This window comes from Conger conger, chromosome 13 (assembly GCF_963514075.1).
Source record: "Conger conger chromosome 13, fConCon1.1, whole genome shotgun sequence".
NCBI classification, from domain to species: Eukaryota; Metazoa; Chordata; class Actinopteri; order Anguilliformes; family Congridae; genus Conger; species Conger conger.
In genome coordinates this window covers 40,070,183-40,084,866 of record NC_083772.1, presented here as the reverse complement: position 1 = coordinate 40,084,866, position 14,684 = coordinate 40,070,183, and the positions used below count along the sequence as shown (strand labels likewise).

Below are 14,684 nucleotides of genomic sequence, written 5' to 3'. Positions count from 1 at the left end.
TTGTGATACAGGCCCCAGTTATCCAGCTGATTCGGTAATCCTGCTTTATAACACAGGCCCCAGTTATCCAGCTAACTCAGTAATCCTGCTTTGTGATACAGAACCCAGTTATCCAGATAACTCAGTCACCCAACTCAATACAGGCCCCAGTTCCATTGGATTCTGCTGGCTACTTACCCTAAGAGGGACTAAAACAGACACCACCATGTAGATCCATTTTTTGTTTTAATACACTGCTGCCCATGAAATAAAAGATTTCATAATACCCTCAAAGATATGGCCCTTGGATCTGAAACACACTATAAGTTGACATCATGACAGTTTGACCAGAATTTTCAAAAACAAGGCCCTTGGATCAGACGCATGCTGTAAGTTCACAACAGTTACCTGAATTTGCATTAATATTTTGGCAATAAAACTTTGCTTTTATAGATGGATAGCTGTAGGCTTGGAATGTCCATCAAATCCATAAAATACGGCTTCTAACATAATAAAAGCTAATCTACCACCGACAAGCACTACAATCTGCAAACAGCAATAGCCACAATAAACATTACAAACATAAGTACATAAGTATGGTAAGCACTATAATCATTAAAACAGAGTTTGCACACACCATTAACAACATCTCCCTCGATGAAAATAGCCACTGAAAATAATACAGGCATACTACTAAAATAAACGTAAAAATAATATATTTATACATGAGCGATACAGTAAATGCTATATCCAAATGCGCATACATAGTTCTTTAGTGCAATGAATGCACAGCGGTGAACGGTATACAGCATTACATCATTTCAGAGGTTTAATATATATGTTCTCTCTATGCAGTTCTACACCATACAAAAGGCAACCTGGGGTTTACCTGGGGTATTACTTTAATGTTGTGCCTCTCCTGCTCGCCTGGGTCACAAAATGTAAAATATTGATACTAGAGAAAGCAGAGGCATAAAACGCGGTGAAGAGTTCTATTCCGTCCTCAGGTTGGAGGCGAGGCGACGCTGAGCTCACGCGCACCATAAAAATGACAACGCGGCGCCTATCCATATAGCACAATGCAATCCCCCATTATGACAAGACGTGAAATTGCCTCTATCCGCGGTACGTCTTTTTTACGTCTGCGTTGTTTTCTGGAAAACGACTCCGGCTCTTCCGATCTGAGGAAGTACTGTGTGACCTCTGACTTGCCTCTGTGAGGAGACTCTATAAGGCAGGAGAACGGTGTGTCACCTCTGACTCGGCTCTGTGAGGAGACTCTATAAGGCAGGAGAACGGCGGTGTGTCACCTCTGACTCGGCTCTGTGAGGAGACTCTATAAGGCAGGAGAACGGCGGTGTGTCACCTCTGACTCGGCTCTGTGGGGAGACTCTATAAGGCAGGAGAACGGCGGTGTGTCACCTCTGACTCGGCTCTGTGGGGAGACTCTATAAGGCAGGAGAACGGTGTGTCACCTCTGACTCGGCTCTGTGGGGAGACTCTATAAGGCAGGAGAACGGTGTGTGACCGGCCCGGCGGAGAGAGCGGGTCATTTGGCCTCCGTCAGGGTGGCGAGGCCCGGTGTCTGGAGCCTGAGCAGGGCCAGGGCGAGGAGGAGGAGGCAGAGGGCCGCGGCTCCCAGGGTGAGCACGGCTGACACCAGGGCGCTGCTCACCGGGTCCAGGCTGGAGCTGTGGCTGTGTAGCGGTGCTGGGGTACACGGTACACGCGGGTAATGAGACGCCAGGGCCCGGGATTGGTATTGGTGTCACGGGCCTGCATGCACACAGCCTACGCACGCACTCACGTGCATACATGCATCCATGCATGCAAATGCACACACACACAAGTATGCCCAGGCACATACATGCATGCATGCAAATGCACACACACACAAGTATGCCCAGGCACATACATGCATGCATGCAAATGCACACACACACACACACACGCTCGCACATGCACACAGAAAACACATGCATGCGTGTACTTACACACACATGTCTATAAACACACACATGCATGCACGCACACACAGACATGCATGTACTCACACATGCACACATACGCACATGCACGCACATACTGTACGAATGCAGTTACAGAAACATACAGAAACACACACAAATGTGAGCATGCATGCACACACATGCACATGCACTTACATACTGTACCACACATGCACTTACATACCGATATATGAACTCACACACGTATGCATGCACCTGCGGGCATACACACATGCAAACACACACATACATAGAAACAAACACTCATACGCATGCAAACACACAACATATGTAAACTGAAACATATAGACACACGTGCACATGCATACTCTGTGCACATGCACATTCAAGGTTGGTTCAACATAATAACTGCTTACACAAACAGTAAGTTGAAACTTCATTTTCACTGTTGACTATGTCCATAAAGCCCTGATGCGTCTCTTTTACCTCAGGAGTCAGAATAATTTTAGTGTTATCTTTGGATTCCTTCTCATCTCATTGGGATTCAGGCATGGAAGTGATCAAAGACTAGTCCCTCTCCCTCACCCTCTACTAATCACAGCTGAAGAATCTGCTCACTGTCGAATAGTTATATGGCTGTCAATGGTACTGTCAAATGTGAAGATGGTATACAATTTAGTCTGACATTTACCCGATATGATAACCTTACCTAGTTGCGAATTGTTGATTGAAGTTTCTTCTGCAAAGTACAAATCAGGGGAATCTTTTCTGATAGCACAAATAGCGCAGCAGAATTGAAAAATAAATTCATTGTTGAAAAGGTTTAAATTAAAAAGGTATCAATGCATGATTAAGTCACAGTTTAATTGCAGCATAGTTCACTGATAATTCACAATGAATAATTGCACAATACCCCAGAGTTTTTGGAGCCTCCATATTAATATGCCGTGTGTGGAAGCAGACTCATTATTGCTGGTCTTACATCTTTTGTTCTCTTAATAATAAAGGAAATAATGTTTTACTCAGGAGCAACATCCCTGCTGCCACAGGGTGTATTATTATGCTGGTAATATATGGAGCAGAGTTGTATTTGTGCTTAAAGTGCTGCAGATGAATCATTGGTTGACTGGGGCTTACAGAAATGAAAGTAAATATTTTTACCTGTTGGCGCGTGCGTGGTACCGCGCGTATGCTTTTGAAGTATAAACATAACGAGGGGAGACGATGCCAGTACTGCCTGCACACTATGCAGATAAATTTATTTTGCTAACCTTTGTTGTGCTTTTCAACAGGTTTCTTTTTAATCTGCGGTGATGGCAAGAGGTCGCGCAAGAACAATTTCCATACAAATGAAAAATGACGGTTTAGCGTCTTGGTTTTTTTTTTTAATCGAAGCGTGACGTTAATATAACGGGGTAGGTAATTCGCCAGGGAAGCAGAAAGGAGAAGTAGGGATGGGGGCGGGGATGGAGTGAATCTGTATTCTATTCGTACCGCGGCCTGTGGTTTTGGATAGGGAATAGCCCCACGGGCTGAGACGAAGCCAATGTACCTACCACTCCTGGTGATGATGGGGCCAGCCGTTACGACCGCATTTCCGGAGACCGCATTCAACTCGCGTTTCTTCCGACTACCACAGATCTGCGAGACATATCAGAAACATTTCAACTGTTCACATTGCCAGTGTTTACATTAGCATTAGCAATTAGAAAGTCTACATTTAGTTAAGTCAACAGTTTGTTCTCCAAAAATTGTTTATAGATGGAATTGTTTAGAAGCAAGTGCTTGAAGCAAGTGAGGTTTACCCTGAGGCCAAAGCAACATTTCTGTCGCCAAAGATAACGGATAGCTTGGCGAGAATGCGTAACTTTTGTAGATAGTTCTTCACCCCAAATTTGTCTAGAGCTGATGATGAATTGTCAACACCAAATTTCAGAGGTATAATAATGACAATAAGAGGAAATAAAGATGACTAAGAGAGCACTGTTCTCGAGTATTACACAAGTTTATCTTACGGTTGTTACTTTTTATTGCCAACAGAATTTACGATTACATATTCTGGGATTATAAAAACCTGAATTTATTCAGGGGAAGGTATAAAAAGTTGGATATATTCAAGAAAGAAATGAATAATCATGAATAATCAAGAATGAGTTTGTTCCCACACAGAACCACCCTCAACCCGAGCGATATATAGAGATGTGTATTCAGAGGTCTGCAAGGAGAGCTGAGGTCACAGCGACTACAAAAGGTCAATCTGTCAAGAGCTTTACTGGCATTAGCAGCGGGCAGTCGTCGGAGCGGCACAGCTTGGTGACACAGTGCAGGAACACGGCGGACATCTTCTGGTTCTTGTGCTTGACGAAGCGGAACACCTCGAACGAGAAGCGCCCCATCTGGCTCTTGGCGTTTTCGAAGACCGTCGTCTGCGGGTCTTTGTAGCAGCTTTTAAAGCCAATACACAAGACGCCAGCCGAACACGAGTAAGCAAAATAAACAAAATCCAAAAGTTAATTCTCACACACCAAGTCACATATACTAAGCCACCAGCACTTTCTCACCACGTTCCTCAGTCAATCAGTTATGAATTAAACTTGCATAACACAAGTGCTAGACATTGACTTATTTGTTGTTGTTTGCTCATTCACTCATGACGCCTCCTGGCTTGTTATCATCACATGCACTAAATGATATTCAGTGTTTATTGCACCTGGGCTTGTTACTAAAGGATTAACATCCTTTCCCACCACATTACTAACAACGGCATCAGCATCAGTGAATCTAGCAATCCTACTGGACTTGTTTTCAAGGGACCGGGTGTGCTTCATTTGAACAGTACGAGCAGCGAAAAACATACCTGAAGAACAGGTCATAGCGCAAATCGTCACTAGGGTTCCCAGAAGGAGTGGTGTAACAGTAATCCATGAGCACATTCCACCTATGGGGAGGAGAAAGCAGCTGTAACAGCCATTTTAGTTGCAGAGATCAGATTCTCTGTCGTTCAGAATGAGGGCCAGGATCTCTGCACTGGCAACAAGGAAATCATGGCTGCCATCCTGCCTGGGCCCTGAACTCTTTAGTACAAGTGCGGTTAGGGCTGTGAAACAAGGGGATTGTGGGATTGAGTGTAGTCCATTGGTGCATTAATTTATTTATTAATTATGTAATCTGCATTGAAACCCATTAACAATTTAACACTGCATAGTATTTACTTCTCAAATATTAGGCAAGTCTATTTTCTCATTAGTTACTTTACAGTTCATTGTGCTTCATTTGCTTAATGAAATGAGAAAATGTTGGTTGGCATTTTCTTCTTATTAGTGTGAGTACTATAGCAGGATTTGTTTGTACAGTAGTTTTTATAATAATCCACAGGCCTGCATATAATCAACACATCCTTAACCCACTAAATTAATGCTAGGGTGTTTTTTCATCTTCACTCACACAGTTTGAAAGGTTCAGCTGTCTGGCACAGCGTGAGTTGAGGAGATAATTAAAATGCAAATTTATTACCTCTTGTCCAGGTTGCTGGCTTTCACCGCAGCGAAAACCCGCGTCTTTAAACTGAGGCCTGTCGCAGGAATGGACAGCTGTGCGACATAGGTGGAATCCTAGAGAACAGCATTTTCCAGACATTAAATTAGCTCGGGAATGTCCTTCGGCATTAATTTTCCCTCGATACCGGAATTAATTTTCCAGAAGGGAAAAACTTTAAAGAGGAATTCTGGTTAAAGAAATCACGGCATGACTGATCATATTGATATGGGGAGATAAGTCATAGCTGTAATGATTTTGCCCTAAAAATTATACAGTGGTCTGCTGAACCTGGAAGCTGCATATCTATCTACAGTATGAGCTCTGCTTTCACCAGATTCTCAGACATCTGTCTGGGGTTTCTTTGGGTATTTATTTACTGTATAATGCTGGATATGTTGGAAATACTTGAATGCATAGTGTCTTCTACTTTATTTCTAGAGTAGACACGCAAAACTGAGAATAGGGAATCGGAACACAATATCCTGGCTAACATCCCTTTTGAGGTGAAGTTTCATATACATCATATTTACATGAACTAAGCTCCTCTAATCTCATGTTAAAACAGAACAGTCTGATTATTTGTTTTAACTTTCTTGTCACATTACTTTCTTTCCATGGCGAAAGTTAACAAAGGAGCTTTCAGACGAGACAAAGACAAATGTCAAATTCTGTCAACACTGTATTATTTATGTCGCACTTTCCGTCTATTCGACATTGTCACGTTTGAGCCGCATTTCTATTCCAAAATAGTCCGAATCCTCAAACAACAGAAGCAGACTGTAAAACCTGCAGGTATTCATGAGTACATTTTTGTCATTTACAACATGAGATACATTGCGGCAGTCGCACAGGATTTGGCCGAGTTGCTTACTTACGCCATAGAGGAGCAGATTCAGTGTGCTTATAAAAGTGCCGTTGCCGTCCTTCACAGATATTGCAGCAGCAGATCTGGAGGGGAAGCCAAACGTAATTACAATTGATTCATTTCATTGATATGATTTACGAATCATAGCTCAGATTTAGGCGACGAGAAAGTAATGAAAGTCAAACTGATTATACAGGCTATGGAAAATTCAGCACGCTTTACGATATCGTAGAATATCATAGCGTGACAACATTTCGATTTGTTTGGATGTCTGTCTGTTGACCTTTTGTTATCCAGTTAAAGCTCTCTAAAAATAAATTGAAGTTCAGGTCAATTGATGTGATTCACTTGATTTACCAGTTAGTGTTGTTTTGCCAGTGCAAACCTGATGTTTAAAACATTAACTAAGTTACAGTATAATCCTCATATATTATCCTTTGCTTGTTTCCCTTTTAGTTTCTCATTTACGACAGCTTTGGGTTATGAGTATCACAACACGAGCATGAAGTGCTTCTTTTACCTCAGTATTCTGAAAGGCCCTTTTCCAGTTTACACCACTGAAAGACAGCCTCTTTTCACTGAAACTCAGTTCATTGAAACCGAGGAATGCAGCGGCACATTTCACGACTGAGAAAGGACGCGAGAAAAAAGAGTGGCGCGAATTTTCTCGAGAGGGAGCGGAAAGCTCTCGGACGATGTCGTGATTTAGGAGCGAAGCCCCAAGTTCCGAACTCACGAGGCGAGCTGGGTGTTGTTGACCAGGTACTCCAGCGGGTAGCTGCAGCTGAATTTGTACAGCAGGCCTGGCAGGTAGCTTATGATGGTGGGAGGGTCGGGGGTGTCAATGTAACCGGACACCTGTCCCATCTGCACCAGGGAGAGGTTCCCATAGGCGTTGGCCCCCTGAGCTGTAGACACCTGCAGCACAGTGTGTTATCTTTGAAAGTTTCAATGGTAAATGGACTGCATTTTAGCAACCTTGCATCTGTTAGAACTACATTTGCAAACAGCACCATAAAGCATTTGTCTACTGTCTGTTCGTCTACATGTCTGCCTGGATGTCAGTCTGTCCATCTATCTATCTGTCTATTGATCTACCTATCTTTCTCTATTGGGTAATCCTTTTTTGGTCTTATTTAATAATTCCTTTCTCGTAACTATATAGTAATATATTTATAAGCACTACATAAACAAGCCAAAATGACTATTAGCATCACACAATGGGCTGTGTCACCATCCATCTCTTAATCGACATCCCCTCACAGAGAATGTTCAAAAACCACATGTGAACACCCAACATGAGAAGAGCACACATGTGAACTACAGAAATACTCCGTTTCAAGATTACATTACATTAATGGCATTTGGCAGAAGCTCTTATCCAGAGCGACATATAGTTAGACTAGGCAGAAGACAATCCTCCCCTGGAGCAATGCAGGGTTAAGGGCCAGCGACCTTGCGGGTCCCAGTCATGTACCTTAACCACTACATTACAGGCCGCCCCTGTATGAGATGGGATGAGATGAGAGTGGAAAAGGGTGACTTGTGCTATTTGAAGTGATTTTGATGTTTTGCACTTTTGACATGTAAAATTGTAAGTGAAATTTACATTTAAAAAAGTCAGTAACGTGAAAATGTGAAGAACTCATTGTGACACGTGGAAAAAAGGCAATCACGTGAAAATGTTCAGTTCACGTGTGACATTGTCTTTTCATGTGTGAATATTTTAATTCACATGTGAGATAGTGATTTTTACATTGAAAATTTACTTTTTTTCATAAGGGCTGTTGCTATAGAACCTAACAAATCACAGTGTTGTTAATACATAATTGCCTTGTATTCCCATTGTTATGACAATTATAATTCACACCCCAATGAAATGTTGCTGAAAATTCACCAATTAAGTCTGAGACGCACCAATTAGGGAGGACGAAGATTCCTGTAGAGTGTCAGTTCATCCTTAAATATTTGGGCCAACCAGATAAAAAAAGAACAAAGAAAAAGTCGCCAGAAGTTTTAACCGTGAAGAGGCATTTGGAAGCCTCGTTATAAAAACGTTGCATTCCTCGGCTGACTCTGAATAGGACAGCTCCGGGCACAGGCATCTCTCACCACCAGGGAGGTGCCACAGGTCTCCATCGTGCTCAGGCTGACGCTGAAGAGGACAGCGGTGGGGAAGGAGTTGTTGTTCAGCACCCCGCGGCACTGCGAGTCTCCGTGCCGGCCGTTGAGCGCCAGGTCGGTGTCCACGTATCCGGAAAACAGCACGGGGCAGAAGTTTACCTTGAGTGTGATGGACTGCACGCCGCAGCTCACGCTAATATCGCGCTCCGCTACAGCAAGAAGGGAAACAACCCCGAGTTCGTTATCAGACAACAGGGATCTTTGTGTTTGACGGAAAACACTCGGTTTAGATTGTAACAGTTGAGCGGTTCGTAATTGAGCACGAAAACAATTATACGTGCGAATGAGCTGGGGAGAAAAAAAACAAAAATGTTCTTTTTTCTCACCGGGGAACCTGCTGTGTAGGTTAGCGTCGCAGTTGTAGCCGTTGAACTGTGCTTTAACGAAAAGGGTCTTACATACAAGCAGAGTTATCAAACAGTTTAGTTCCATTTCAGCACCTACAAAAAAAATACAACATCTAAAAAACCAACCACAGCAGAATACTGAATTAACATTTTTCATTCCCAAAGTGTTGAAATGCATGAATGACAACATTAAAAACCATTTCATCACAGAGACAACTTCAGAAATTTTCAATTTGAAACACTAATTTCCCACATCTCTGCTAAATATTTTGCTTAACAAACTGCATCATATTGGGCACACCGTTGAGTTACAAAAGATCTATCAAGAAATGTAATTTAATAATGCATAAATCCCTGTCCTACTCTCTCTCCTGGAACAGAAATACGATGACTGCACAAAGACTAATGAAGCCATTCACATCATCGATGATGTTTTTCCTCTAAACAAATGCCTGTTTTTTGTTCTTTTGCTTATCACGCAGAACACATTTTCATCAAAAACTATGCCTGCTCAGAACTGGGAACAATATTTGCAACATAACAGTCATAACTAAGCCACAGGACCGGCCATTTCCAGTTAAGGTTTGGAAGACGCTTACCTTGGTCCCTTGAAGGCAATGGCTGAACTATGCTCCATGTGTTTCTGCATGTGATCAAGTGAGCTCCACCTCAACTCAACACATGAAACATGGGTCTCCCAGAAAAAAAGAGAAGGAGAACAAAATTGAGATTCATTATTTGAACACGTCAACAAAAAAAAGGGCTGTTCGGTGGAGAACATGGGAAAAATCCAGCAGATCTAAGCGCATTGTTGGGGCCCTTTTCACCGGCAGGGAAACATGAGCAGCGCTTTTCAAGGTTCCCACTCGTATCCCCGCTCCCCGACCTTCCACTGTTAAATGTTTCCACTCCGCGGGAGATCAATTTGGGGGAATTATCCTTTCAGCGGACACGGGAGCGGGACAGGGGACCCGGCGAAGCGGCCCATTCTCCACGCTGCCGCGCTGGAGCGGTGACCGGGCTGTCCGGACGCTTTCCACAATCGGTGTCAAATGCCTCCATCAGCGAACCTCCGATCCCTTCTCCTGAATAACAGAGATGAATGGAACACACACACTGATCACATACATCTCTGACTCCAGCTTCACGAACCAAAGAAATAACCTACATTAAAAAAAGATTAAGCTTAATAAACTTATGGACTTTGGTTGCGCACAGTACTATTAAGTATATGTGACTTCAGCTGTACTGTATTAAATCAGTTATACTTAGTCACATATACTTAATAACATTGAGTGCAACCACTATCCGTATTGTTGGTAACAGGTCAAGGTTACATTAATTGACATTAACTAATGTAGTTTTTAACTAACTACTGAGAAGTCAATCTCTACATGTTTGTTAATGTATTTGTACATCATTAATTCATGTTAACAACTTCAATTTTCAATCACTATGGTAACAGGATATACCGTTTGAAAGCATTAAAACTCAAGGTACCATCTGTGTAACCTATTTATATATATGTATATATAGCGACAACAGTTTTGTAACACTTGGGTGGCAAAATAAGCAGCACTTTGGAAATCAAAGAAATACAGTAATGTCAGTGTCCTTTTCACGGCAAGGGTTTGGTGATATTATCATCAAATTTGAAATGGGATTTGTCCAGTGTTGTGGCTGTGGTTCCATTGTGTTCATGATCACATCAGCCATAGCCACAATAATATGTATCCATTCAAAAACAACATTTTTTCAGTGAGAATGATAGATTCCTCTTTCACTGTGTTTGGGCTCCTGTAACTTTGTTTTAGTAATATTTGGAGTAATTCTGACTCTTGGAAAACAAACCTGAAAGGTTAACTTTCAGAAGAGACCTGTAGTGAAAGGGGTTCAATAATAGTAAGCATTTTATTTTGGATATGTCATTTTCAAGCTTGTGTCAAGAAAAGGTGCGATACTTTAATCATCTTTAATAAATCGAAGCATTGCGAAATGCTCGTGCAAGGCTGCATCTACCTCTGCACTGTGTTATCAGCATAAATATGAGAAATAATATTTGAATCTTGCTGCCTTGCTTTAGCTCAAGGTTTGATTTTCTTTGGTGCTACAGTCGGCATTCTCATTATTAGTATCGTGCCTATTCACAGTCAGATCAAGAGGTTATCAACATCCCAACAGATAGAGTTCATCCCACGTTCAATGACAGAACCAACAAAATCAACATGCATTTTTTTATTTTCCTTTCAGTGAACTGAACAATGCATAACATACATACAGATTTTTTTTCTCACAGGCTGAAAATATACAGTGCTCCAGTAATGGGATGCCATGAAATATCTTCGCCGGCTGACAGTGGCTGCATTGTCTCTCCTCATATACGTATCATCTGCCTGTTGTATGACAAATGGCTGCCCTGTTTATAATGAGCTTAGGAAAGCCACAGGCAGTTTCAGGACCTGCTCTCTGTATCTCCTCTCACGTGCCAGGCAAGTCAAGAGGTTATTACCGGAGTCAGACGACAGCTGTGATGTGGATTGATTCCTATCTGACGTCCAGTGGTCTTCTCATGAATCTGTTCTGTTTGGGAGGATCTGAAACCTGCCTGCATCAGCTGTTCATGAAGTCTACTCTCTTAACGTGAAGGCATTCAGGTTTGTTTAAACAAACCTGACAACCATATTGTTACTCGACTTTTGTCTGCGTGCCAAAGTACTGAACACTGGAATGTAAGAAATGCACTCAACATTAGCATTAGATGGCCATCTTTGTCTGGTTGGTTTAAATATGACAAAAGTAACTGAGACAGGGTGGAGGTCTGTAGTGTGGGTGTGCTATCCCATCATGCATCATTCAATCACATACAGGCAATTTAGACTCTCCAATGAGCACGACCTCCATGTGATTGGACTGTGAGGGGACAACAAGGTACTCAGAGGAACCCCAGGGGGACATGGGGAAAACATGGGGAGAACATGCAGAACCCTCCAGATAGAAAGACTTGACTGGGATTGGAAGACCTGACTTTAGGTTTTGAAACAGCTAGTAGCTGGTTGACCAGTTCAGACCAACTCCCAGCTTGATATGGTTTAGCTGCTTGACCAGTTCACACCAGCTCCCTGCTTAACATGGGTTTTACCAACTTAAGCTATGTTTTGAAACATAGCTTGCTCAGTCAAGCTACCAGCACTCACTGGTTGACCAGCTCATACCCAGCTAGATCAGCTTTATGACCAGCTTGGCCTTGCTGGTTGACCAGCTCATACACACTAGACCAGCTCATGACCAGCTTGACCAGCTCAATTTTCAAGATGGTTAAGCTGGCATAGCAGGGAGGCTAACACTGTGCCACCTATAAACAAATCAATCAATTCACATTTTGAGCCTCGATTTCAGTGGAATGCATGCGTGTTCCGTGTTTATATACACACAACATCAAATTGAACGGCAGAAAGTTGTGGAAACGGTAACTAACTAAATACATAAATCTTACTATTGCACATCATACTACTTACTATCGTTTCAGCATGCCGTTGACATTCACGCCGGGCTTTTGGCAGTGCCCCTTTCTGTCAGAGGTGGGGAAACTATAATGGCATTGTGCCCCTCTTAGCACAGATTGAGCGGTGAGACGAGACCGGTGGCGGATTCACAGGCTTTGATATGACATGCGAGAGGGGCCCTTTGTGCCGAAGCTGTGAAGCCAAGGCCAGGGGAGATTCGACAGGGTGCCTCATTGTTCATGCATGAAACCCGAACCCTTCACATGGAGAATACCGTACGCAGTGCAGGGAGGCGCGCTGCCTGCTAAATCCACCTCATCGGCAACAGATTCAAACGGGAAATCCATTTTTGTTTTGTTGTTTTGTTCGCTTTCTTGCTTTCTAAAAATACTTTTGCCGAATGTCAGCCCCTTATCTCGAAGCATCAAACAGAGATAAAACAGCAGCTGTTGACTGGTAAAAAGCTTGTTGGGAAATATCTTGGTGAGAGTTCTCTACATTTAGATCACTTTGATACAACGACATGTACTAACTTTTCTTATATGTCTCACATCTATTTTTAAATAAAAGAATATAAAAGTGTGCACATGCACACCAAGTCGGGGGAAGAGAGAAGGTGCAATATTATTAGAAGCACCACACAGTTATAGTTTAAAATAATTGTGGTATGCTGTATGCGTATCATGCTACATGAAAGGAAAGATTTCAAAATGAAAATTTAAATCAAAATGATTTCAAAAGCCCATGGTGTCCAAAGATTAACATTTAAGTTCTGCATTTGGCATACTACATTTAACGCATGCAGGGAATTCAACATTATGACAAATTAAATGAATAAATTAAACACATTAATATGTACAAGTGTACATGATGTACTGTACATTTTGTTTACTGCAAGTTCCCACTCAATGCAGCTTTTCTAAAATGTATGATAAGTCCAGGCATGAGAAAGCTATTGTTCTCTGACATTCAGGCTAGTTTATTTATAACAATGGTTCATATATTTATATGGTTCACAATTTTCATCACTGCTGTGTATACATTCTTCATTGCTTCTGTTACATTTTCTTCTGAAATATGGTTACAAGACTGCCCCCTAGTGAACACAGAGAGCAGGGCCTTGCTGAAGGAAAAAGGCCTTGTACAGTCATCAAAGAGTGATGGGAAGAAAACGATACGGCCAGCTTTATAAAAATCCATATAATCAATGTAGTCACTATAACTAGAGTTAAGCTGGTTAAAAAAATATTCTTAGAATTATTTCATTTAAGTAGGTGGGGGGTATATCACCTGGCAGCAAAGGGGGTGTCCAACTATCTAACACAATAAGGACTCATTCATTCACATAACATTCACAACAACTCACCAACCTTTTTTCGGGTCATCCACAACCGTGGTCATCTCTGATCTACCAGGTTGTTTGCTACTACTAGATTTCTAGCACTGTTCTTGCTTCGGAAGAACAGTGTTTTGGCTGTGTCACCAGTTTATCTTGATTGTTCAGTCTTCGATACTTCCATGGCCCTCATGATCAGAAACAACAGTAAAAACAGAATTAACTCTAGACCTTTTTCATGCTTTCTTGTGGATGATACAACAAAACACACACATTTGGCCAAGAAACAACTGAGCAGCCAACTGCCCAGTCACTTTTTACCTGCTAAAATGGGGAGACAATGTATAGAAAACACTGTAAGTCCTACACCAATCACCCAATATGGATATATATACGGAAGTACACTCAAATCCAAAATGAAACAATGAATATGAGGCTCTGCTGTGGACCTAAGCAGGGAGATTGAAGTTCTGTCCACCAGGGTGCAGCACCAGCCCTACATGCAGGTATGGCCAATACCCAAACATGGAGCTACATGTAAGAGGGCTGGTGCATAGGTCTGAGCAGGAGAATGCTTTGTTTTTGTGACCCTCTTTCCTTCGGAGAACGTTTGTTGTCAGGTTGTCCATGGTGTATTTATGAAGGATTTCTGTTTGGGTTTGGGCAGTAAACCAACCTTATCTTTTGTTTCACCTTGTCTGTCCACTTTGTGATCAGTGGCCACCCTCAGCCCTGTATCACACGGTCCCAATGAGACACTTTAAATTCACACAGACATAGAGCCTATTTAATTATACAGACACATAGAAGTGATTTCATGGTGAGTTGAAAAGTTTTCTGCATTTTGTAAAAGTCCATTCATCAATCAACAACACCTTTGCTACAGACAGAGAATACAGGATACAGTCAGTAAATTATAGTTATTTTGTACTATAGACATATTTATCATTTGGTTATAGATTG

General features: G+C 42.0%; 1 protein-coding gene across 1 annotated transcript; it reads right to left on the bottom strand.

Moving 5' to 3' along the window:
• Positions 1-1,383: 1,383 nt before the first annotated feature.
• On the bottom strand, positions 1,384-13,869 carry zpld1b (zona pellucida-like domain containing 1b). Its single transcript, XM_061218205.1, has 12 exons — positions 13,756-13,869; positions 9,482-9,967; positions 8,862-8,975; positions 8,464-8,684; positions 7,088-7,269; positions 6,362-6,434; positions 5,463-5,560; positions 4,807-4,887; positions 4,223-4,394; positions 3,506-3,590; positions 2,659-2,688; positions 1,384-1,689 (listed from the first exon to the last, which is right to left on the bottom strand). Exons 3-12 carry the CDS (start codon positions 8,965-8,967, stop codon positions 1,529-1,531), a joined length of 1,209 nt encoding a protein of 402 aa, XP_061074189.1. The 5' UTR covers positions 8,968-8,975; positions 9,482-9,967; positions 13,756-13,869; the 3' UTR covers positions 1,384-1,528.
• Positions 13,870-14,684: the final 815 nt, after the last annotated feature.